Source organism: Diadema setosum, chromosome 6 (genome assembly GCF_964275005.1).
Source record: "Diadema setosum chromosome 6, eeDiaSeto1, whole genome shotgun sequence".
Taxonomy (NCBI): Eukaryota; Metazoa; Echinodermata; class Echinoidea; order Diadematoida; family Diadematidae; genus Diadema; species Diadema setosum.
The window spans coordinates 13114703-13142569 of record NC_092690.1 but is presented as its reverse complement, the minus strand read 5'-3'; the positions used below and the strand labels follow the sequence as shown (position 1 = coordinate 13142569).

The window sequence follows — 27867 nt, the reverse complement described above, 5'->3', positions numbered from 1 at the left end:
TATTCCTATTAGTTGTTGAAGCCCGTGTATAATCATAGGAAACATGTGACGAAACGAAAACACCAGTATGTATAACTATGGAGGATACAATACAGAGAGATCAGTGAACCGGAAGCCCTTCGTGAGAAAGGAAAGGCGGAGTTTCCGGTTCTATGTTTTATTGCCGCTTTTGTTTGCATTCACCCGTCTCTTATAGGGCCCATACTATTTTTTTTTTTCCAGAAGCGGTATTCACAGTATGTGTAAAATTCAAGGGTATAAACGAAAAATGATTCATCATATTATTTTGAAAGTCAGGGATATGATCATCCTAACCTTATTACCATATCGTAAGAAACAGAAGGCAGTTATCGAAATAATCATTTTTTTTATAGGACAGATTTACACATATTTCCCATTTAACCGCTGACCTTTTATTTCATCTAACCCTTGTTTGACCCTTCTGAAGAGAAATCGTATTTTTTTGACATGCGACACAGTGCGCGTAAAAAAAAAAAAAAAAAAAAAATGGATACTGTATGCTTTTCATACCAGTGGCGGATCCAAAGGGAGCGCATCGGCCGCGCGCACCCTTTATCTTTTTTTTTTTTTTTTTGGTCAAAACAAAGGAAATCAAAAGAAAAAATGGGGGGGGGGGCGTGTGCGCCCCTTATTAATTTTGTGAAGGCACCCCCCTCTGTAAGGAAATCTTGGATCCCCCCCCCCCCCTGCATATACTCCAAGTCATCACTAAATAATGGTGCCTGGACAGGTGTGATGTGCTCGAAATCAAACGGTCCTTATGCATGCATGCTTGTGTGTATACATGATCTATACGTTTTCGTTGCTCGAGTATCTACAGTTTTTAGAACAAAGAAACCAGTGAGATGGGTGTAGGGCTTGGTGTAGGGACATGGAGCATCGATCTATTGCCGAAGGTTGCACCCCAAATTCCTGATAAAAAAGTGTTCCCCATACAACAAAATGTTACGCGTATATTTGGCCGATATCTGTATCAATTTAAAATAAAATGTGATAGAGGCTTCGATTAAAACGTATCTTTCATACAGTGTTCGGAAAGTGTGTATACGTTCGGAATAGTACAGAAATGAAACGGTTATTTTTTACAGTGCAATTCCACGATGTCTTCAAATTATCATTATTTTTATAGGCCTACAACTTATTTGATAACTTCCTTTTTTTCCGTCTGGTTATTTGGTTTTATTCCGTGTATCAAAGCCAAATTTGGACATGATGAAAAATTAGAATGCATTGACTGTTAATGAACGGCTTGAAAGCTATATAAGGGCCTACCTGCACCTCATATTTTTCCGATGATGTGGTATATGGGATGACCGTGTTTATACGGGACTCTATGAATATCTAGCATTGTCGTTTTATTAGTCTCCAACTGGTCTGCACATCACCAGTCTGATCACATTCACATTAACATTTGGGTATTGTGTTTCCTGACAGCAACTAACAGTTTTTAGCAACAACCTTTTAACCCTATAAAGCCCAAGCTATTCTGACCCTTCCTATCAGGCCCAATGGGGGGGGGGGGGGGGGGGGGGGGCACAATGTGCCCCCTAGATAACTTTGTTATATCGTCGTCATATTTTTTGGCACATGGGTAGAGCAACTAATATGACCGCATATTTGAATTTTCTCAAGGTCACCCATGGAGGGCGCTATTTACCAAAATATATAAAAATACATAGAAAATATGCTAAAAACATGATTTTTCTGGATGATTTCTTCATCCCCAGTATACATGTCTTATTATCGACAAATCATTTTCATACTTGCCAAAAATTATGTCCATGTCGAGTCTCATTAACGTTATGGTTGAAATTTCTCAAGGTCGCAAAATGGGGGCGCTATTCATAACAACATAAAGAAATACATTATGAGACTTGTGATGTATTGTTTGGGATAGGTACATGTATAGTTATCACATTTCATATTTCCATAATATTGGAATTTTTAGTTTGCAGATTGATAATATGAGTGAAGGAATCAGAATGACACAAAATAGAAGAACAATCCTTGGAAAATATTGTTTTCAATTATCTCTAATATATCTATTGTTTTATGTCTTTGTCACATAAAAACAAAGGAAATAATAGGAAAACATTTCAGGACCATTAATTCACATTTTCTTTCTTCAGCAAATTTTTATTTCACCCCCTAAAACCCCGCCCATTTAATACACTATAATATTGTTAATTGAAATTGGAACAGAAAAATACGCAAAATCTGACTGACATGGTTGTCACTTTATGGTTTAATATCATGGCAACCACAGCAATATCAAATATAGCTGAATTATAAAGCAAAATGTTTGCAATAAGATTTTAGGAAAAGTAACCAAATTTGGTTGAAATTGGATTAAGAGCGAAAGAGTGGCAAATCAAAATCTGGTAGGGGGCACATTGCGTAACCCTTGGCCTTTATAGGGTTAATTTTTCGCGAAAACCGACGTTTGTCTGTATATATCAATTTATTCACAAAGGATATGTAACAGTCTGGAATTGGTGTTAAACTTTTGATCTCAATACAAATTAGTTTCCTCCGAAACTTTCAGGTGCTAACGCTCACAGCCTTCATCAGTGCGAAATTATCCTTCTGACATAGTTGCACGTAGATGAATTTCCAATACATGTATATAGATGAGCTTTACTCTGATATGAAATGGTGTTCATAAGTTCTGTCCCTGTGACTATATTATTTGCTCGAAAGGATGTGATATCCTTCTTCTCATTGTTTTTTTTTTTTAATATTACTGATATAACTTAAAAAAAGGGAAATTTAGTGATTATTCGAGTCTGCAACCTTTATGATGTTTATTGCTTATCTCACCCTCGTCTCGGGAGAAAGGCACCAGGGAACTTGACACCTCCCAGGTCACAGTAGCACCGCACCCAGCTGCGCCCACATAATGTTATAGTTCTTGATTCAGACCATAATCTAACCTTAAAGATGACGGGGTGCTGGGAAAGACAGGGATGGGGGAGGGAGAAAGCGACCGACGGTCTGACTTCTCAATCAGTCCAGAAGATATACTTACTAAGTAACTATGCTGCAAAACATTATTAATGTAGACCAAAGTGTGATAGTTTGAGAATATCACGTAAGGTCCTACTTTTTTTTTTTCCACAGACAATGCTTGAAATACTTATGAGTTCATTGCAATGACCCGTGCGTGTTATAATCAACTGAAATAACAACGGGCAATTTACTTAATGGAGAATATTTATCCTTTCTGTGCAAATTTCTAATTATACGACAAGAAGCCGAGTACATTATGCTCCTGCTTCGTCCAATCATCGGCCACCGCATACGGTGATTGTATCTTATGAGGAGGTTAGATTTAGTCCAAACTTCCAATTCGAAAAGACAGTTCTAAAAGAATGAGATCGGAAATGCAATCATATCAATACCACGGACATAAGTTTAGATAAAGACTATGAGAATGCAACAATATGCAGTTATATTGTCTGTGCGATACCTCGTCCTCATAATTATCAATTACGTCAATGACGTAGATGAAAAGACATGCTTATCACATCAAGTCCTAGAAGGAATGTGTGAATTGTCATTATTGTCATCAAAATGGCATCTCTAAATTTCACTGCGTATCTCATATTGAAGAAAAATTCTGTGGACTCATCAAATGCATTAAATACGAACAAAATTAGGAACGTTAGCGGATTTACACAAAATGCCAATTTCAGAATGAAACAGTAACTTTTGTCTTGTTATAATACGTGATGCAATTTTAGGTTAAAACTTTCTCTGTAGCTATTTCGCAATCAAGAGGGTTTTCTTGTTAATCGACAGCTGAAACAAAGGGTGGTGGATGGCAGAGAGAGAGAGAGAGAGAGAGAGAGGGAGAGAGAGAGAGATCACAAGAGAATTTTACTCTAAAAACTTATGAAATATTAACAACTTATACAGTAAATGTCATAATTTCTTGGACGTGATAAGTTGATTGTGGCAGCCAAGAGATCAAACCACATCAGGATCAGATACAGAAAGACAGGTACATGCACACACAACAAATTAAAATGCCTGTTTGACATGGTCAAAGAGAGGTATGGCCTATCAATGATGTATGACACTGTGTATAGTAATCAATTTTTAAACGACCAGTGGCGGTAGGACAGTAATCACAGCTTTTTTTTTTCCCCACATGGGATATTTGTTATTCTACATCAAAAATATATTCGCCTAAACACAAAATTCATCATTATATGTCAAAGTATTTTGAAAAACAGGCAATGAAAATATCGTGACTCAGACCATCATAATACTATACATATCAAGAGAACAGGTATCTGAACAGACACCATTTTTTTTTTCTGAAACACTTGCAGCTCATGATTTCTTGCAATAAATTTTTTCCTTTTCCCTATGCTAACTTTACATAAATCAGAACGAGGTATGATTCTTTTCATTGTACAAACATAGATTTCCTATCTCACAAGCATATACAATGCCGAATTTATAAAAACCAGATAATTTATTTTCCGTTCTAAATGTTTTTTTTTTCTAACCCAGCGTTACAACATTGATCCATTCTCTTACTTCAACCCACGATCAATTAACATATTTACACTCACTCAAAAAAAAAAAAAATGTACTAAAGTCTCAGTATACACGCCTTACAAAACGAACATTCTTTTCTTTCAACCAGCCCAATTATATTCAACATGTTATTTGTATATAAAATTATATTAACTATTGTAAACTGAAACCACCGTAAATTAACATCTGCCGTGCTCTTGAACGGGGCCAACGAAAAGATTGCCATATCTCTTCCTCAAATTGTATTAATTCCTGCCACTTCCTTTACATTGATATGGATGTACACTATTCTCTATAACAAAACAGCATGAATATGTGAATATCCTTTTTGTTGATTTATAATCAAATATAGAATGTCCGGTACTAGTATATTGCATGGTTGACAAAACTTTTCCATGTTACTCATACCTCTATCACAATCTGTTTTTTTTTTTTTTTAACCGCTTGAAACATTCCAAAATAATCTAAAAAATTAACAGCAACATCATAATTTCCTCTTTAGAGCAGTGAATGATAATATATTTCCTTTTTCATCTAAAGAATAATTAACAAAACGGAATTCCTTTTTTTTTTTTTTTAAATATCACTTTCGTTTAAACCGACACATAAAAGAAGTTCCTTACAGTAATCATATTATTTTTCGACAAAGAATGGCACTGGAAATCATAACAATAAACCGAAAGTGAATCACCGTATGATAGCTGTAAGTATTTCTTTCAAAAAAGGATTAGAGGTATGTGAGGCTTGTTCAAATAAAAAAAAAGATATTTCCGAGGTTCTATCTAATTGATAGGTCTGAAGTAAGAACTCAATAATTTTTCTGACCATTTATCCGTTGTAAATAGCAATCGCCTAATACATGATATCATTATACTGTAACCATGTGCGTATATGTTCACTCAATTGTGTATACGTCTAAGGACATTTGAATTCTGTTTATTTTATTAGGCTTCCTTTCCCATATTACTATAAAACCTATCATTTATCTCATTCAAAAAGTTATCTTTTGGACTTGGTAAAGATAAAAATTCAATTTTGATAACAACAATGACTTGATTACTACAACTCTACCAAGCGCCGTTAAAGAGCGTTTACGTTAAGAGTTTATTTGTTTCCTAATCACTTCTATTTTTTCATAATAATAATTATATTGAACAGTTCTCTAAAAATCAGGAAAAAAAAAAGAAAAAAAAAGAAAATGTGTACTCAAATACTTAAAACCTCCCTCATAAAGTCACTGAAGCCTATTCCTTTCAGGCAACATTTCCCCCATTTTTATCTTCTTAATTCTTACATTTTCCTATCCATATAAGTTTTGTTTTATTTTATTGATTTTTAAACCAGATATATTTGCAAATCTATCATAAAAATATTCATTGCTATATATAAACCATTCTCTGCCAGCACCATTTAATGGTAACGGTGTATCATCAGCATATTGAACAATCCTATCGTTTTTATCCCTTCAAATGAATAAGGTCTGGAAATCATCAAATTCAATATTTCACTACACAACAAAAATATATAAGGAGAACGAGGGTCGCCTTGCCTGCAACCCCTTTCTATCCTAAATCTCTTATTAAAAAACACACCGAAAAACAACAACATTAATCTGAGCAGAAAAAAAAAGCATCAGCATATAAAATATCTATCCAAGAAATTATTGAGGGACCAATATTTAAAAAATGACATTCCTTTTCTGTAAACTCGGAAGAGATTGAATCAAAATGTTTTTCAAAATCAGTCAACAATAACAATGCTGGAATATCCTTGACATCAGATTCTGTGTATATATACATAAAATCAAATCATAACGGCGAATATTCTCTCCGATAAATCTATCTGATAAAAACCCTTTCTGATTTTCACTTCTGGCACGGTGATCACGAACGGCAAAGCCTTTTTAATTCGATTTGCAATACATCCAGACGGTAATTTATTTATTACATTCAGCAAAGAAATTAGTCGCCAATTTTCAAGTAATACTTACCATTATCTTCTTTAGGGATCAAAGTTAATATTTTGAAGAAAAAAAACCCCACACAATAACATATTATTTTCCCCTGAATATGCATAATAAGTTCTTAGAATTAAAAACCTAAAATCTTCCCAACATACAAAAAGAAAAAAAAAATATAATAAATCCATCCATTCAGGTGGTTTATTCTTCATATTCCTCAATATGACCGTAATCATAGTTGTCAGGTTGTCAGGTTCAGGCGAAGAACTAATCCAGCCATGTGGAAGAGGAAGCGAAATCTTGATCTCATTACTGTCTTATGTAGGATGCAAGCATGTCTAATCAATATTCTACCATTATGAAATATATTCGATGTATTTTTAGATTCCAGCCATTAGATGAAAATAAGCGAGATTTATAGGCCAGGTGACCCGATGTGTATGTAAGGGGTGCCGTCACAGCCGGTGGAGAGTGGGGGCTTGTATTACTGGCCTGGAACAAGGGGGGGGGGGGGGGTTGGTGGGATATGGGGGGGGGGGGGCTGTAGATGAGGCCGAGGTAAAAGCTGTGCAGTACCGGCCTGCTGTGGATGCTTAGCCGAATTTGAAGGGAAACAACTGTTGGCCGTGAGTATGTGATTCAGAATTTGGGATGTTCTTAGCAAAACTAGTCTGGGTAGAGTATAGCACAAATTCCTGTCCTTTCATTTCATGCAAAGAAGCTTCGCCTTAAACGTCCTAACTAAGCCCATAAAAGCTTGTTTAATACTGTTGAGATTGCGTTGCGCTGACTGAAGAAGAGGAAAGAGCTACACTGTCACATTGCACAGTCCCACTTATTGGCATCTCTGTATTGACTTTGAAAACAAAAGGACTTGGTAAATACGTACACTGTATAGACACATGTCTACGGACGTTCAACAAGGTAGTTTATTTGATAACAACTCAGGTAGAGTCTAACAAGCTATCTAGATCTAAAGTCTCGGTACAGACGTACGTAGATTCCCCAGGCCGTAGCCGTTTAACTGCTGGGGCGAGCGATGGGATCGCAGTGCGTGCGCCATCTGATTATTGAGTTCAGGTCGTAGATTCTCTGTTCTCGTGGTTCTGTGCTTCTCTGTTGACTGTTTGAGTAGAAACCATCTTTTTATTAAGCAGTACACAATTTTAACAAAAGAATGCCGTGGCGTGGTGGTTTTAAATTTATATGAAAGCTCAGTCAGAAAGGAGCTTGAGCTCACTCGCAGTGTGAGTCCAACGTGGCGTGGAGCTATTTTTTAGATATTGTTAACACTGGTGAATGATGTTGATGGTAGGGTGGCACATCCAATTACCGGACGCTTTCTTTCATGGCTTTGAATTCCATACTCAGAGGATGAAATTTGGGCTAAAAATAACATCACTTATTCACAGACTCCTGGAAATTACGAATTCAGCCAACTGATGTCAATTGTTCACTCCAGTTTTTAGAAAATATGCTTCAAACATAACCCTCTACAAAAGTTGTCTTTTTGCGCGGTGCAAAATCGCATTGTATTACCGGACACGATTTTCGCAATGAAATAATCGACATCTTTCGCACCTAATCCTTGCACAAGAATCACAATTTATCCCACAAATCATCGTACACATTATCACTGAGCGGATGACAAAGAAAAAATTGGCAAATGAGGCTAAAATTTCGTATTTTACGGTAAAATGTCTGTCTTGAACATTTCGAACAGTTCACAGAATAAAACCTTGTGAAAAAATCGACAACTGGTTAGACTCTACTTCTAGTTTACATGCTTTGTCTATGGGAGCTGCACACGCGGGTGATGAGTTGCGGGCCCCTTAGCGCACAACTATTCGCATCGTTCGCGTTTGAGGGCGATAGCTACAAATTTCTGATATCGATCAGTGAACTTTTGGTTCTATTGGAATCTTCAGCATTTTTCCTGTATGTGAGTGGGATTTCATAGAATTTCAGTCGCGAAATGTGATTCAAACATGCATAAATATTAGCTATCTCGAGGTGCGGGTCACTCAACTATAAACTTGAGGTAAAATGTGAATTTTTTCGTGTTTTTACATTTTTATGTGGCGTTTTTTGCGATTTCGGTCCACACAAAGTTCTGTGAGGCTAATCTACGAAGTCTCGCGCGTACAGAATGTCATTAGTACACAAAAATGTGCGTGTCCGGTAATACCATGCGTTCGGTAATACCGTGCTTGCCCCTACAAGTTGTACTACAACCCAAACAATGAGCTTTCTAAATGTATCCGTTGGCTCTGGCACCAACAAGGTTCGGCCTCCTGTGCCATGCCAAAGACCAAGTTAGACTGTGTGCAGTATGTAGCAGGGCTGGCAGGCAGTTGAATTTTGGATGATGTTGTGGTATATGGGCAGCTTGCATTTGGGTCTACATCTAAGTTTAGACTAGAATCTAGACCTAGAGTAAAGCCCCAATTTTCGGCCGGCCTCCAAAATCTGGATGCTTATCACCCTTCACAAGCCAGCAAATTCTACTGTCACAACACATGCATATCACTTCGTTTCACATACTGGCACAGCACACCCGTTCACCACAGGAAAGTGCCCGAGTCACCTCCAAAAATCCATCTAAAATCCCAAATTTTGCCATCAAAAATGCAGAATTGCCACAACTTTTCCAAAGTGAGCGCAAATTATGACCCGTGTAAAGAATCGGGGTCGCTGAAAAAGCGCTGAAAATTGAAAAATTATGCCATTCTGTTGCGAAATTTTTCGCTTATCACAAGCTCCGAGTGTGATGGTATCCTCAAAAACACAAAAGAAAAACAAAATCTCTGTACGTGCCGATGCAGTGAATAAATGTACAGGGCCTGAATGCAAGTGCAGAGTCTCCAAAATTCGGACACGAAAGGGCGCCGCAACGTCCCTGATGCAACCTTGTGCCAACAAGGTATGGCGCGCGCTCATTTTTCAGCGGCCTTGTATGCGCATTGACATTACGCGCATGTCCGAATTTTGGAGAGGCTGTCCGAATTTTGGGGAATTGATAAGGTAATAATATTTGGGGATTCTGTGAAATTTTATGATGTATATAACAAAACCAATATTGGGAAAAAGTAGGGTGATATATTTAACATACATTGTCATAGATATAATTTTGTAGAGTATTATTTGAGTTGAACAAATACTGCAAAAAAGCTTAAGTGTCCGAAAATTGGGGGTGTTACTCTAGTTATAAATTAGAGTTTAGACTGGGTCTAGAGTCTAGACTTGATAATTCAAAAGAGCATTTTTGCAGTAGGTGGAGGTGTTGCAGCTGAGTGGACAATAAGAGCGCTCGTCTCTGAATGACTGAGTGTGGTGCATTCAGGTTCGTTGGTTTGAACCTATGCGAAGCCCGACACACGTTCACCCTTCAGCAAGGCACTTTGTCCACATTGCTGCACTCCACCCAGGAGTATGAATGGGTACCCGTCAGGATAAGAAAGGTTACCTTACCTGTTATCTTGGTTGATCAGCACGTGTGGGACTGTAAAATGACTGTGACTGCATGGCTGGATTGCTCCCCTAAGAGTGGAGAGTGAGCACTGTCAGTGCTGGTTGGAAATGATGTATCCAGCGACCAGGGTAATGACAGTTTGTAAAGTGCACTGGGATACTTAACAAGTGTGGAATGCACTTCATAAAAACTAGCTATTATTATTGTTATTATCATCAAATTTTTTTGGGTCATAATCAGGCTTTTGAAATGTGTTGTGTAGACTGTAGTTAAAAAGACTTTGCATCCCGACTAATTTTTATATGAATGATGATTTCAAATGCACAAAGAGGTGCGTTTATGACTGCCAATTCTCTCTCATTGCACTTATCAAGTACTGTAAAAGTGGATATTTTCGCGGGACTAATTTTTCGCGCTAGGCCGGGTCAGAAGAGTTTCGCGTGTTTTTAATGCCGCGGAATCAAGACATCACGCACAGGAACGTATGGCAAGCAAAAATATTCGCGCTAGTTTCTGGTTGCGCGAAATGCGCGAAAATTTCAACACCGCGAAAATTTCCACTTTTACAGTAGCAGAAATACAAATCATGTTAAAGGGACTGAACACTTCTGGTTGAGGTGAGGATTTAGCCTTTAATTTTGTGAGATACTGTATTCAGAAACCACTCTATGAGATGTTAAAGAGCATGCAATTCTAAGGGGAGTCAAAAGTTTATTTGATGAAAATTGGTTTTGAAATGGCTAAGATATCCAAAAACAATGTGAAACAAAGAGATTCTAATAAAAGGTGTGGCCTGTCGCCTTTTATTATTATAACTTTATTAGGTATCTCAGCCCGTTGAAAACCAAATTTCATCAAATAAACGAATCCTTCTTAAAATTACATGCTCTTTCATATATCATAAGAGGTTTCTCATTATCTCACTTAGGAATACCTCAACCAGGGGGGTGTTTCATGAAACTTTTTGTCAGTGATTTACACCGACAACTGTTAAAAGCTACTGAAATCCTTGCGTCTGATTGGCTGATAGCAGATTTGTCGGTGAAAACCTCCGACGAACTCGTTGATGAAACGCCCCCCAGTACTGTTAACAATCAGTGAAATCTCTCTAAGTTAGTGGGGAAGCATATTTATGCAAAATCATGTATAAAGATGTGTATTCTGGGGGGTGTTTCATCAACGTTTGTCGGCGCGGCGCTGACAACTTGAATCACCATACCATAGTAACAGTCAGTGACCAGAGCATCTCAGCCAATCAAAACCAAGGATTTTGCTGAAATTGGTCAGCGCCGACAGTTGTCGGCGCCGACAAGCATTTCATCAATGTTTGTCGGCGCTGACAACTTGAATCATCATAGTAACAGTCAGTGACCAGAGCATCTCAGCCAATCAAAACCAAGGATTTTGCTGAAATTGGTCAGCGCCGACAGTTGTCGGCGCTGACAAGCGTTGATGAAACACCCCCCTGATGTCATCCCAATGCATCCAGTTCAAATGAAGTAGACTGGTGTGCTGAACAAGTCACTACAATAGGGGTTTTTAGTTTTTCAACAACGCACAGTGCAAAATTGGCTTTTTCTCAAGCTCGACAAAATTGAGTATAATCAGTACCCCCATGAATGGCATTTTGGATCAGAGTTTCTAAAGGCTGATTCTGCATTTGCAAGTGGAGTTTAAACGTGCCCGTTGACAATCATTCAGCATAGGTCTATTCAGATCTTGGTCATAAGGGGAAGTGATTGAGTGATTATTGGACAGTATTCCATTCTGCTGAAAAAGAAAATGTATTATAATGCACAGTGAACAACAGTCTTCATGACCACAATGTGACTGTTACGGTGAAATGCAATAACCAAGGAGTGAAAGTGACAGAAAATAGATGAAAGGTCAAGTTCTAAAGATTAAGTAGACTGGGCTATTTAATATCATGCAAGCATATTCAAGAAACACACAAGCAAAAACACAAAAACAAACAAACGAACAAACAAAAAACCCTGTCACAGTTCAACTTACACTAGATTTCAGAACTTTGAAATTTGACTGACGGGTAACAATTTTGACAAACATCTTTGTAAGTGAATTTCTGTTTATAAATTCTTGTTGATTTTAGTCTTTATTGATGTACTACTCAGTAGTACATCTACTCTACATCATTACTCTGCCTTGTTGATCACTCTCATGTTGTCATTTGAGAATGCCAATGATAATGATGATTGTCAATTGATATTCATTTAAGATGAAAATTGTAATCTAAAGAAGGTAACAAGAATGTATCATCTATTGCAGTTGTGTTTGAATGTATTTTGCTGGCAACCTTTCTCCATTTTCAACAGTTTTGTGATAATTTGTGACACTGTGTTTGCTTGTTTTTGTTGTCACGTGATCTTTTCGCACACAGGACCTCCTTTCTGTAGTCTTCAATAACTGCTAGAAAGCATCCCTGGGAGTCATAATGAAGCGAGCAGGTGGAGGCGTTGAGACGCCTTCCAAGAAGGGGAAAAGCAAAAGGACCAAAAGTGATGTATCAAGGTTTGTTTGAGATCCATCATACTGTTGTAGTTGCATTGCTTTGTTTCCAGTGCCAGCGTATGTACAGTGCACTCCCGTTATAACGAAATGCTTGGGACCGGCAGTTTTCTTTCGTTATAACGAAATTTCGTTATAACCGAACAGTTAATACAATAACGAAAACAAGGAAGCCACGCATATATCATATTCTGTTTGTTGAATACTCGTCATATACTGGAAAGCTATGTTAACAATAAAACAAATAGTAAATTCAATTTCAGATTATTGTATTACAATAACGCAAGTTCCCCTCTGAAACTGTGCGTGACACACCAAGCGAACACACAGTGATGTGACGCGTTCGCCCAAGCAGAGATGCTATAAATGCTTGTTCCGCTATGTATTTTCGGAAGCGATCCTAATTTCGTTGTAACGGAGCACATTTCTTTTGTTTTTCTTTGTCAGTGGTGCTCGGAAAAGGCTTCGTTATAACGAAAATTTCGCTATACCCGTGTTCGTTATCAGCGAATTTTGTACCATAGACTTTAATGGCGATAATTTTGGGACCAGACGTTTTATTTCGTTATAACGAAATTTCGTTATAACCGTGTTCGTTGTAACGGGAGTGCACTGTACACTTGAAGAGTTTGTTTGCAAAAACCGATAAGTCCATATTTGCCAAATGGAGATATTTGCAATTAAAGGTCAAGAAAAATAAAGAAAATAATAAGAACATTTTTGCTTCTTTTGACCATAACTTCAAAAAAGTACCTTTATATGTAATGACCAATATATCATTTAAAAGGTATTATTTTGTACTTTATGACAGAGACCGTATTTCAAAATCTTTAAAAATGGACTTATCTGTTTTTGCGAACAAACCCTTCACTTCTTCTGTGTGGGGTAATAATGTTTCCTCGTTTGTGACGTCAAAATTTGTCTATCAGATGTAGGCCTAGTATTGAATTGGAAATCACCATATCACGATGAATGGTTTTTATCAAATAGGATAATTGTGGTTGTGTTATGGCAGTTCATTAATTTGTAATGTTCTTACTGTCATCATTTTGTTCATCATAATGTTCTAACATTGGTCAACAGTATCATTGGTCTGCTGTTCATTTGAGCTTTTGAAATTTTAGATACCAGTACTTTTGATAAGTGTAATAGTCAGGTATTTTTATTATTTTTTGTAACTTGCTAATTAATGCTACGTAACGATGTTTATTTCACTCGGTGCCCAAATGGCCTAGTTACTGTTTTATTCACAATAAGATATTGACTTATTCCAAGAAGTGGGTTGTGTACTACCACTTTGTATACTTCACATAGCACATCCAAAGGCTTTGATATATGCCTGGTTTTAATATTCTTTAATTTGCAGTTTTGTTTCTTTTCCTTTTTTTGTTGTTGTGCATACTTTACATGCTAGTGGAACACCTAGGCGATATAAAACTATATTGACTAAATTGGAGCTGCCCGTATGTTCAGTTGTATATTTAAAGCTGTTTGATGTATTACATGCTGTTCTCCAATCACCAGTCAGTCTGATTTGAGATTAGCCTTTTGTGTTTGTGTGTATGCATTTATGCATTTATGTACGTGTATTTATTACTGGTTATAGTGGTGTGATAAAATGTACCTTTACAAAATATTCATAACAGCCTAAAAGAAGCCTAAATCAGGCATCCATATATATATATTTTTTAATTTTTGTCTCTCTTTCTTCACAGTGCTGTCAATGTTACTCTTGCATCTCAAAATGTGATTACACAAATGATGGACATTGCCCAGCCTTTGACAACACTGAAAAAGATGCTTGAACAAAGGCTACAGTGCAGTCTAGATGAGCATGAGATGTATCTCCAGAACGCTGCTACGGTGAGTACAACATGAATGTGGGACTCATGTGGAAATGCTTAAGTTTTTGGTAGCAAACACCTATGCCATTTCCAATGCCTTTGCAATGTATAGATGAAAGTAAAACATGTACCACAACTGAGTTGTGTGACCAATTTTTCTCTATAAGTCAGTTCACAAGCCAGACAGTTTTACCAAGATGTTGGCCTAATTTTGTTTGCAAAGTGTCAGAAATGCGAGCAAGACAGTATCAGTGTAGTATACAAATGGTGCTCATCCTTTGTGTCAGAGAAAGTACAGAAGGATGATCATACGTAGCTGTCAAAGGAATAGTGTAGCAGATTTTATTTGAAAGTCAATAATGCATTCTCATTTCAGACAGCTGCATAAACAATTCTCATCCAGTTCAGTTCATAAAGACTAAAAGCGTCTATGAGTTTGAAAAGTACATTGTATGATCTCGAAATGACATATGCTTAAAATACTATCATAGATAGAAAGTATGTTGAATGCAGATAGAGAAAAATTAAGTAGCTTGAGCCATCTGCAGGTTTTAGTGCATGCCGTTGCAGAGCCCCCTCAGAAGGCAAGGAATCAACACATTTCTTTTTCTATTTTTGTTGAAGATAACCTGCTCAAAAGGTATGTGTAGTTTTAGCTGCTGAGCATGGCATGCAATGCATCTGGTTCTCATTTTGGCACTGCAATCACATTTGCACGGATTCAGGAATTTGTTGACTTGATGTAGACATTTGAATTATTGCTATTCACAGGCCAAATTATGTGATGAAGGTGGCATTTCAAGGATATTTGAGAATAAGAGAAGGGTTTAAAAGAGGATGGTGTACCGGGTATTCCATGTGTCATTGTAGATATCTAGTCTTATCATTATTGCGCTTATAATATGTGTTGCCCTCTAAATAGACATGGTAAGGTGGCACTCAGTATATTGCATTTTCTTACAGCTGATTGAAGAGAAGAGTTTGTTGGAGCAGGGAATATCAGCAGATGGTGTGGTCCAATTCAGCATCCAGGTCATTTCAAACCAAGGTAAAGTAATCAACCATTTCTTCCATCCACCTTCATTTATAGCAATTTCACTTGCCTTGACTAGAAGAAAGCATTTCCGTTACTGTTGAGTGCAGTGCATTGTCATATGCAATTAAAAATTACATAAGCATGGCAACCCCTCCCCCAACCACCCCCCCCAAAAAAACAAAAAACCAACAACAACAAAACAACCAACAACAACAAATGCACCGCAACAAAATGAAGAGCTGGAAGATAATGGTAGGGTTGTCCTGTGAAGAACCAGTGTGGTAATGCACTGTGTTATTGCCATTAAAGTACCAGTGTACATGTAGCAACAGAACCATGTCACTGTGTGGTTATTCATGTCTCAAATAGTCATCTCCTGATGTTGAGTCCCTTATTTGAACATTTTGACTCATGAAAATGTCACTGGATATTTCATTGCAGATGCCAGTTTTGTCTTCAAGCACCTACACAATTGGTCTACTACTTTCATGTCTTTCCTTTGCATAGTCACTTTTTGTATAGCATTGTTGCAGCTTAAGCCTTATTGCGTGATAAGAATTTGAAGAAATTCCAGGTATGGTCAGTTAGTTTTGTTGAAACTTGTCTGAGTTCAAGGTATGCACTTTTTTTCACTCTCTTAAAGCACCTTTCTCAGATCAAAATGCTGATGATGTCAAGATGTGAAAATGGCTAAAATGTCATTTTCGCATTGTGAGTGGGATATGTCAGCAACACAGAGTCTCTAGTTGCCAACATAGCCTAATGCATCCATAGTAGAACCTGTCATAGGAATCAATATCAAAATTAAGATTCATCTGTCAGACTTGTAATGTTTATGGATTTGTCCCTCTTCTCTTGCAGGTGTGAAGCCTCGCCTAAATATCGTAGACATTGTCAAGCCAATTATAGAAACAGTAGAGGTTCCCATGGTGACAGATGAAGGTAAGTTATAGACCAGGAGTATGTCTTGGTTGTTTTAAGTTTTTGAGAATAGTGGATATATTGAACATGTAGAATTGCCACAAAGTGAGTTTCAGTTCAGATATTTATTTCAAAAAGACAAAAGTTGTTTGGTTTTAAATCTCATAGAATCTGTTTCACAGTGAGTACTTTAACAGAAGAATGCCATATTATACGAGACAATTGTTACCTTATTTAGCTGTAGACATACTGTCAAAAATGAATGAAAGGTACCGAAACAAATATCATTTGGTTAGGATCCATATCACCATTCTACAAAAGAGCTATTTTGAATACAAGACATATTTCCCTCTCCCCTCCCTACAGGAAACACGTGTTAAAATGAACATGATTAAAACCAAATTTTGTTCCAATGAAATGAGAATTATCATGTAATGTTTGATATTAACGAAGGAGAACTGCTGGTCATGAGGACTTTGTTATAGTTCTTAGGACTTGGTTAGAAGGGGAGTGGCCTGTACGTAATATTGCTCCTTGCATCCTTAACTTTGTTGTAGTCGTGAAGACTTGGTTGAAAGGGGAGTGGCCTGTGCATAATTTTGCCTCCTGTCATCCTTAACTTTGTTATAGTCCAGAGGACTTGGTTAAAAGGGGCATGTCCTGTACATAATATTGCCTCTTGCACCCTTAACTTTGTTGTAGTCCTGAGGAGGTGGTTACAAGGGGAATGGCCTGTACATAATATTGCCTCTTGTATCCTTAACTTTGTTATAGTTATGAGGACTTGGTTAAAAGGGGAGTGGCCTGTACATAATATTGCCTCTTGTATCCTTAACTTTGTTATAGTTATGAGGACTTGGTTAAAAGGGGAGTGGCCTGTACATAATATTGCCTCTTGCATCCTTAACTTTGTAATAGTCCTGAGGTGGTGGTTAAAAGGGGAGTGGCCTGTACATAATATTGCCTCTTGCATCCTTAACTTTGTAATAGTCCTGAGGTGGTGGTTAAAATGGGAGTGGCCTGTTAATAATATTGTCTCTTGCATCCTTAATACTCTGCCAGTCCCTGTGGAGAGCATGGAGGAGGAGGTGGTCAAGATTGGAGGAGAGGAGGAGCACGCCACCAGGTGGATTGTCTGCAGCAACTACAGGGAAGAGCAAGACAGGCTGTCCATGCCCTATGGTAAACTTAAAGGGAGAATCCACCATAAGTTCAAGTTAACTCTGATGAGAGTAGTCCAGTCAAATACAAATCAATGCAGAGTTCTATGAAAGTTGGATCATGGATAGAAAAGTCTCCAGATTTTACAGTTACACTGGGAGACTTAAAGGGCTATAAACAAGGCTTGAAAAATCTTTTGTGTGTGTGTGTGTGTGTGTGTGTCTATAATGGAGATTGACATCATTATTGTGCAGGAATGTGTGAAACTTCACAATTATGTAACCACAACATTCTCTTTGAGTGGACTTTCACTTCCAACTTTTCTTTGAGAGCTCAATGGGAACCTTACCTTATTGGAAATTAAGCTAAGGTGTTTGAATGTGAAGATGTATGAATTAAAAAAAAAAAAAAAATTAATGCTGTGTAAACGTGAAAAAAAAGTATGAATTATTAAAAAAAGTATCTTCCATCAGAGATGTGCAACTAGAACCTGGGAATCTACTACGAGACCCTGTGTTGTGCACAATAGTAATTATTGAGGATGAGCTCTGTCATGTCATGTTCCATTCCCCTGAAAGTAACAAATGCCACTGAGTGCTTCAGATTACTTCTGCAAAGTAAATTTCTTGATAAAAATTTTGGAGATTTTTTGAATAATTACAATCCAGTCAAAGTAAGATGTGATGTTTGATTAACAGATGTAGTTCAAATTACTGTTTCTACATTTCATATACATACATGTACTCTCTTTCTCCTCCAAACAAGTACCATTCCCATATGAAAGGGGAGAGTTGATGTACTACAGATATATCAATTCGAGCTTCTGTGATGTACTCTCCCGAAGTGAGACTAGTGAGCTAATGTCACAATGAATGATGTCTCCATGTTGCATTCCAGATACGATTACTTTCAATTACCCATCAAGATAGAATTTAGTCAAATGAAAAACTGCTATTTATTAGACCTTTCCTTTCCTTTCCTACAGATAAAGATGCAGTCATATCTCTTTCAGTAACCAATTGTTCATAAAGGCCACCTGCCTATTAAGACCACTTTGTCTGTCTACCTTTCGTGGGCTTCATGAATGAATTTTTGAAAATCATACCCAAATACTCTGCAGATTGAGAGAAGAGGATTACCAGAATTATTGCGATGAAAGGTGGAGTACAAGAACCGAAACAGTATAGAATTATGAAAGTTCTAATATCCCTTATCTCATTTACTGTAAAATTGGAAATATTTGTACATATCATGCAACTAGAAGCTAGCACAAAAATAAGAGCACGTAAATATTTTTTCATGCCACAATATTCCAGTAATTAATGCCGTGATTCTGCAGAATTAAAAACATGGGAAGTTCATCTTAAGTGAAAAAAAAAAAGAAAGAAGGAGAAGAAATTACATGTGTGGAAATATCCACTTTTGCAGTCCTCTTAGAAAGGAGTTTACAAAAAAAAAAAAAAGAGAGAAAAAAAAAGAAGGATAATACTACCAGTGCTAATAATGTTGTATTGCAATTTCCATTCTGCCTCCGTAATAGACCCAGAGATGTGGACAGAAGAAGACACCAGGCACTGGCTGGTCTGGGCGTCCGGTCAGTTCGCCACGGAGGCCCTCCATCAGGTGAAGAACATCCGGATGTCGGGGGCGGAGATGTGCCAGCTGACCAAGGAGGAGTTCCTCGCCCGGCTCCCCAAGGAGAGCGCGGAGCTCTTCTGGACCCATCTTGAGCTCCTCAAGAGAAGTATGTCATTAACTCGCTGAGTCCCAGTCCCCAAGTATTGACCGATTCTGTGACGCGCTATGTGTATTTTTGGCATGGGCAGCGCCATTACGCGGTGTCTCAGCCGACCCCCCCCCCTTCCCACTCCCCAACCCTCTCCCTACATTAGCACGCGCGCAGAATGAAAAACGGCTTTAGCCAATGGGCGTCTCGTACTGAGTGCGCGAATGCATGCTTAGTGCGCGAACCTTTGTTACAAGTGCGCGATAAACATGTTGCCCGGGGGGTGAGGGAGAGCAGGGGGGGTCGGCTGAGACACCGCAATTTGAGCTCATGGCTGCGCCCAGTGCCATAAAATGTCTGCTGCCCTCAACGAACCCGAATCGGTCAATACACGGGCAGGTCTCTATGGGAAATGTGTGCTGTAGCAAATCAGCTTGTCCTCAATGGGTTAACATTACTGCTTACCTCTGAGTTTTTACACCTATAAACTGAAGTTTTCTTTATTCAAAAAAATAAAAAAATAAAGGAAGCAGCTGCAGTCTGAAGAAAAAAAAATTGTGTTTGAAATTTAATTTTGCGTGCTTATTACACTTGTTATTTATATCCACGCATTCATTTTTGTCTTCAAATTATATCTTTTAGTGTGGAGGAGTATGTGTTTCATTTGCAGAGATTGGCACCCTAGGCTTAAAGCATACCACAAGCATGCTTTCTCACAGTATTTTTGCTGTCAGCTTTCACGCATACATATATATCTGCATATTAGAGGAATTGTATAATTTTGGTTGAGATGGGACTACAAGTTTCCAACTTTTTTTGTGAGACAGTAAAAACCTTTTTTGAAAAATTCCTAAACATGCAATTTTTAGAGGAATTCAAAGTTTATTTTACTTGATGAAAATTGGTTTTAAACTGGCGGAGGTGGCCAGAGACAAAGAGATACTAATATAAGATGACACTCACCTTTGATTAGGACCTCTTTGTTGACTTTGTTGATATCTCAGCCATTCCCAAACCCCATTTTCATAAAAAATTGAATTCATCATAGAATTGTATGCTCTGTAACATTTCAAAAGTCGTTTCTTATCGTCTCTCAAATGTTCCAAATCTGAGTACCTATATCAACCAAAACTGCACCATCCCTTTAAGATATTCCACACGTAATTCCATGTGTAAGATAGATATAAATGCTTGATATCACATTGCAAAGGAGAGATTTGTTGAGAGAAAATATAATATGGCCTATCTGTCGATATTGATACAGGGTGTGACCATTTATGTGACATTATTTTCTCAACGTCCTATTTCAGCTCTTCCTCATCAGTGTGGGGCTACTGCTATAGCAGTTGGAGCAGAAGGTATGTCTGTATATTCTTTGGTATTTTTTTTTTCACTTGTTGATTCATTAATATATTTTTTAGCTGGTGTCAACCAAAGGCTCAAGTGAGCCATAGGGATCATCCATTGTCTGGTGTGCATCTTGCATCATGCATTATGTACAAACATATCGTGGTGCCCCTCTTGGGGGCCCTTGGGGCATATGAAATTGGGGCCCAATTTTCACATTTTCAAAGTGCATAGTCAACATTTCTTCAAACTTGACAGGTGCTATGAGAATATCTATGTTTAAAAAAATGGGCACCGTGCCTTTCCTCTTTCAAAACCATTTTTATAACGCTTATATTTTCAATTCCCTTGTAGACTCTTTCACATTGACAACTTTTTGAAACCCTTTTATTTTGTAGAACCTCTTAATATTCATTTGATTTGCAGAATCTTTTTAAGACCTCTCATTTTGCAGAACAGTTTGCATAACCTTTTCATTTAAAGTTCCTTTGTAAAGTCTTCCTGTTGGCAGAAGCCTTCTTGATAATCCTTTCATTCTCAAAACGTTTGAAAACCCTTTCATCTTGTAGAAACATATCTGTAGCCATTTCATTCTCAGTACCTCTGTACCTTTGAAAACCTTTTACTTTGCAGACCAATTGCAACAAACCTTTTATTCATGGCTTCTTCGTGAACCCTTTCATTTCGCAGAACCCTTTTTATCTCACCCGAGCCAATTTTAGTTTTTTCTTCGAAACCCCATAATAGATTTTCACCGAAAATGATAGCTAGCGTTCCCTTCAGTGATAATATCTGAACACGGGCATCAAGTCCCTCTGGGGCTCGAAAGTCCCAAAATGAAGGGGTCATTATGTATTCTTCCCGTCTAAGTGTGTGTTTGTGTGTGTGTATGTGTGTGTGTGTGTGTGGGGGGGGGGGTCTTGACCCAGTTTTCACATTTTTATCTTCTTGAACATGAGTGGTCAAATTTTCACTAGACTTGGCAGGAATTATAGCAGGATGACAGAATATACATTTGTACACATTGACACCAAGCCCCACCTAGCCCTTGGCACTTGACCTTCACACACATGCTGTGTTTAAAACATTGCACCAGCAGCGCACGCACTCCCCAAATGACACACATACTGACGCACTGGCCAATTCTTGTGAACCAACCCCCCCACCCCCTCCAGTACAAGGTAGCTCCACTTAAACTATTGTTTCTTTTAGCCCCTCATGGAAAAAATAAACTTATGTTGACCCCTGCAGCAACACATGGCTGTGTGCCAAGGATAAGAGTAGCTGCACATGACTCATATTTAATAGCAAGTGCATGGTCCTTAATGAGATCTTGGTTTACATGATGTTGGAGCTTCTATACATGCAGATTATTTGTGACCCGCTACAACAAAAGGATCCGAAAGTCGGGGGAGGACAATTTTCTGAAAATGGCATGACATTATTTCTTTACTCTTCTACTTTAATTTCATACATAGCACAACTCATAAAAGTACTCGGTTGAGGAGATATTGATGAATTTATTAGCATATGTCAAGTGGTTGTGGAAATCAGAGTTTCGAGAAAAACGCCTTCTAGGTTTTCGAAGTTTCAAAGTTTTCCTTCCGACACTACCATGATCAAGGTGAGGCGAGACAGTTTTCACCGCTTGACAATAGAAGGTATGCTCCTAGCGACCTCTGCGATGTTCATTCAAGCATAGTGCCAGTGGTCCGCACGACCAATCAGTAATCAGGATGCCGCGCACTGGCCAATAAGATTACTCCCTCGTTGCTTGGGGCGGAGTTTAGCAGCGGCGCTAAATCCAAATCCTCGGACACATTTCTGTTCCGTTGAAAGTCGGAAAATCATGCCCAGAAAAACGCTTATTTCTTGCCTTTCCTTTGACCATTTAGCTTCGAAATTTTGGCAGATGATAGACAAAACATTAGATTACAAAATTATGCCAAAAACAGAAATTCTATTGTTTTGGCCAATTTTGATGATGTGACTTCAAATTGGATTTTCTCGGCTCAGCCGTCAGCGACTTTAGGATCCTTTTGTTGTAGCGGGTCACATTTACAAAACTATGCTGCAGACATTCACATCTTGCACATAGAAATTAAAGAGATAAAGATAAGAGCATGGAAGAGAAGGAAAATCTTGTTGACAAGACTATGTCCCCACTGCATATAGGTTTCAATCAAACGCGACATGAAAGTAGAAAATTAGTTCAGTTTGTTTAGCTTTTTAAACAGGACCTACCATGGTGCAAAACTGCACCTCTCCCCTGTACCAATTGCATCTCTGTGATTTTTAATGTCATGGTCAGGTGATTTATCTGAAGTATTATATACATTCATGAACGGCGAGTTTGCACTCGTGCAAGTGGGACTCCAGGATGGGTCATCCCATGGGTCATGCCAGTCTACCTTTTAGAATGTCAGTTATTCTGTCTTGCTGTTTGCTGTAGAATTCAACCTCCTTTTTGATATTCTTTTTTGTTGTTGTTGTTGTTGGAAAGACTAATATTTCTCATTTGCCCTCTTAGCTAAAGTGTATATATATATATATATATATATATATATATATATATATATATATATATATATATATATATAGATACATAGATACATGTATTTCAACTAAGTAGATGCCAAGAATTTTACATCAACACCTTTTTATTTTGCTGATTGTTGTCTCCACCTGACAGAGTCCGTCACAGAGTCTGAGAATGGTGAAGTGTTGACGTCTGCCAGAGCGAAAACGAGTGCTGCAGCTCGACGACCACGAAGTTACAGCATAGACGACAAGTACTCCCCCGGGAACAGGACAGGTACTGTGTGCGCCGTATAATTGGCAGGGTTTTTATTGTTTGCGTGCTGGGTGCTATTCGCGAATTTAGCACCATGCAAAAATATTAGCAATTAGCCCTGATCCCGACAAGACTGTTCACACATACAGTGCATTCCCGTTATAATAAAATTCCGGTTACAATGAAGTGAAAATTCAGGCCGCAACATTATCCACTCTATGTATTTTTATTGTTTATTTGTTAGGTTATAACGAAATTTCGATATAACGAAAGAAAACTGTCGGTCCCGAGGACTTCATTATAATGGGAGTCCACTGTACTTCTCTCCATTCATTACTGTACTCTACGATCGCAAATGTAAGTGCTAATGAAATTGCTGGGAAGTTTTGAAGTTTCATGTGTATTCATGATATCAGTGACAACCACATTGGCCCCCTGTCTTCACCATCACCTCAGAGTTTGTTTTCTTTCACTCTCAAAGTGTCCTCAGAACCAAGAAATCAAATGATTATGAAGTTCTAGGACAACTACCCACTGGAAAATTACCCAGATCCTTCCCCTGACCCTAACTCTAATCCTAATCCTAAACCTAACCCTGACCCTAACCCTATAAACCCGAATCCTAATCTAGGGTTGTGATGGGTTTGAGGTTTAGTTTGATGTGAGGATATGATTAGGGTTAGCAGTACTGTATACACTGTTATTTTGGCGAACAGATATTTTTGTGAATGAGGAGGTCACTGACAGTTTCGCAAGATGTTGTTTTCCCGAATTGACACAGAGGCCTCTATAAGCGCACTACATGTTGTACTACCTTAGCATATGGTGACATTTTTTGCATGTTGTTAAATTTGTGTTCCAACTGTGATTCACGAAATTCGCGAAAATAACAGCTTATACAGTATGTTTGTGGATAAAATTTATATATGACTTTACAGTGTGTAGATATTTCATGGGAGAAATTGTCATGAAACCATCCATGCTACAGAGTTTCCTTGTTGCCCCACAGGAAATAACGGTCAGATCCAGCTGTGGCAGTTCCTCCTGGAGCTGCTGACCGACAAGGACTCGCTGGACTGCATCTCCTGGGTCGGAACCGATGGGGAGTTCCGCCTCAACGATCCCGAGCTGGTGGCCCAAAAGTGGGGAGAGAGGAAGAACAAGCCGTCCATGAATTATGAAAAGCTTAGCAGAGCACTGAGGCAAGTGTTACTTTTGTCTCTCCTTAAATTTTGCAACTTTTTATAGAAGTTCTTTATGTAATATTGTGACTATTTCTTTTTTTTCAACAATTCAGGACTGATTGGTGTAACCAGGGCTCGACACTAACGGTGGCCCGGTGGCCCAGGGCCACCAAAAACGCACTTCGGGCCACCAAAATTTCAGAAAGGAAGAATTTGGTGGCCTGGTTGGGCCACCAAAAAAAGGTCGGATGTTTGCCTTTGGGCCACCAAAAATAAAAGTTTGTGTGGAGCCCTGGTGTAACTCACCCAGGATGATCGTGTCCTGGGTTACTCAAATGTATGATTTTACTCTGTTCATGATAGCCTGTGCACGTGGAGTGAGACAATGTGCAACATTAAGGCCCGAATTCAAGTACAACAAGAAACATGTTTAGTCACTTAGGCCCGAATTCACGAAGGTGGTACAAATGAAACCATGGTTTAAACCATGGACAAAAACTGTGGAGTGCCAAGTGTCGCACGGAATATTTCGTTACGAAATTGGTCATTTCGTCGACAAAATGACCGTTTCGTTAATGAAATTATCATTTCGTGGACGAAGTGTTCATTTAGTTACCAAACGTTGTCATTTCGTTACAAAATAATCATTTCATTGACGAAATGACTGATTTCGTAACGAAATATTCCATGCGACACTTGGCGCTCCATAGATTTTGTCCATGGTTTAAACCATGGTTTCATTTGTACCACCTTCGTGAATTCGGGCCTAAGTGACTAAACATGTTTCTTGTTGTACTTGTTTTCCTTAATTTTGCATGTTTTCCCTTTGGACAGTCACAGTACACTGCTCTTTCCAAAAAATATTTAGCATAACCCCATTAAAATTTGGGTTATTATGATATTTGCTTTAAATACTGCCAGGGCTTTGGGACCTGCATCCATTCTGCCTACATTGATTGTTTGTTTTAGAGATTTTCTGTGCCTCTGGTTCAACCAGAGAGCTTTTGGCCAGTCTCTGCCCGGCGCAATGTGGCTGACGGCTAGTATTATGACGAGTGTCATATCATAGAGTGTGAACGACTAATTGGAAGCCACTCTGGGAGCGTCAGCAACATGGTCAACAACTGACCACAGTCGCGAGACTGGCAAGGAGTTGTCATACATGAATGAACACTGTTAAATATATCAGGCTATACAAGTTTAAATGTTACAAGTTTGTAAAGGAAATTGAGTGAATGATGTGATTTATTGTAGAACATTGAATGACAAAAAGCTAATAAAATTTGTCATGGATTATTTTGTTGAAACATAATCCTGGCCTTGATATTTCTGTATTTGTGAACTTGGGAGTGTAACATTCGGGTAATATGAACAAATTCTTTACAATGTTTCCACTACAGGTATTACTACGATGGTGACATGATTGCCAAGGTGCATGGCCAGAGGTTTGTCTACAAGTTTGTGTGTGACCTGAAGAGCCTGCTGGGATATACAGCGGCAGAACTGAACAGACTGGTCACAGAATGTCGGGAGAAGAGGGCGCAAGGGGATGAGGATGTCGTGGCAAGCACAGTCGTAATCACGAGTGGGTAGTGGTGGCTGTGTGCGCGTGGTACTCTTTTGTCGACCGTCATTCCCCCTCGACAAAGTCGTGCAGTCCGGCACGGCTGATTGGCTGCCCGCCATCATTTGTCGATCATCGAGGATGTGCCGTCCTTCAGGTACTTGGCACTTAACTCACAAGCAATACTTCCACTGTACATCCGTGGCTTGCTGCTCATGTTGAGCGTGTTAAAGACCCCGTAGCGTGGGGATTTGTGGGTGGCCCACTTTATTCGCTGCCCATCGAGGTAATTCTCCATATCGCATATAGCAAAATATCGTCCCAGAATGCATTGCGCAACCAACATCCTGGCTTTTATGCAGTCAGCTTAACTTCCGGTTATCGCCAACGCGTTACGTACGCAATGCACTGCACCGCAATGCACTGCACGCCAACGCACAGTTTCACTTGCATCGGTAGCGTCTGCTCAACATCGGTCACGCAAATTTTACCTTTTCAGCAAGTGTCTTTCTAAAAGCTATTAATCATGGATGATCGCGAAAGATTCAAGAACTATTGCTCCCGACACCTGCCCCGCTGCCCCCGGCGAACTAGAGGCCCATTGCACTGCTGCTAGTGCTGAGTACACAGTTACAACTGCTGCACTGAATGTGCCGTGTTCATCTATTCTTCAGATCATTTATGAGGCCGACATTACTGAAACTATACCCCTTCACAGAATTCAGAGATGTTGAAATCCCTAATCTGAATGTTTTCACTTCTTATTTTACTATTTTGACTTAGATAAAATAGTTGAAAATTGACCCATGTGTACGATCTTTTCATTGCACGCGACGATCTCTATTACAGTCCCACATATACAGATTTGTGTAAGTTCTCCACACAAGAAGCCTATGGCAAAATTGTACACGATGAATAAGTGTGTGGGACGCTAGTCGCGCCGCTGCACGCAGTGTGCATGCTTGCATAATAGCACGCGGAGCGATAGCTGCAACCGGAAGTGGGGTTGACTGCAAATCGCTCCAAAATACGCCGATTAAATTAGTTGGTTCTTTTATAGCTAAATGCGATATGGAGAATTACATAACCATGAATAGCACCGGTCACTAAATACGTGCACTGAAGCATACACTCACTGGTAATGGTCGACTCCAGTCAAGATTCTCCCGCTGTGCATGTGCTTACATTGAGATCAGAGATAAAGCTGTACACAACTCATTGTGGGGATTCTCATATAAATCCGAACTGGGCTAGCATTTCCTGTTCCATTAATCCCCATGCTACCATGTCTAAAAGCGCAGGAGAGGCTGGATGCCAACTTATGACATCACGCGGAGGACTTGAAGCAAGGCGAGGACATCATTTTTCTATGCCTGTATGAACTCTGCCTGTGCTACTGGAATATAATGATATACTGTGCACACGCTATGTGCCACAGTGACTATGGGGCCTCTCCCTGTGCCACTTGAACCATTACACATGCTCTGTGCCGCTGTGACTGTATGAATCCTGTTCCCTCATTGCGGCTGGCAAATTATACACATCGATTAACCTGTTGAAGACGAGTCCCGAGTATACTCGGGCAGGTGTCTATGGGAAATGCGTAATGTAGCAAATCAAACCTTCAACGGGTCAATATTATCCAAACTGGATTGCTTCTGTGCCTGAGAAATGGTGACGTGAACCGTGCAGAAACTCTGAACCCCCCACACACAACCTTCCAAATTTGGGTCAGCGCTTGATATACAACAAGGATATTACTG

The 27867-nt window shown here is 38.8% G+C and overlaps 1 protein-coding gene across 1 annotated transcript; it reads left to right on the top strand.

Annotated features, from left to right (window-relative positions):
- Positions 1–7123: 7123 nt before the first annotated feature.
- LOC140229962 (GA-binding protein alpha chain-like) lies at positions 7124–26390 on the top strand. The gene is made up of 11 exons (XM_072310162.1): positions 7124–7155; positions 12400–12530; positions 14243–14390; positions 15335–15419; positions 16269–16349; positions 17391–17510; positions 19030–19233; positions 20526–20573; positions 23255–23377; positions 24366–24558; positions 25941–26390. Exons 2-11 carry the CDS (start codon positions 12454–12456, stop codon positions 26131–26133), a joined length of 1272 nt encoding a protein of 423 aa, XP_072166263.1. The 5' UTR covers positions 7124–7155; positions 12400–12453; the 3' UTR covers positions 26134–26390.
- Positions 26391–27867: the final 1477 nt, after the last annotated feature.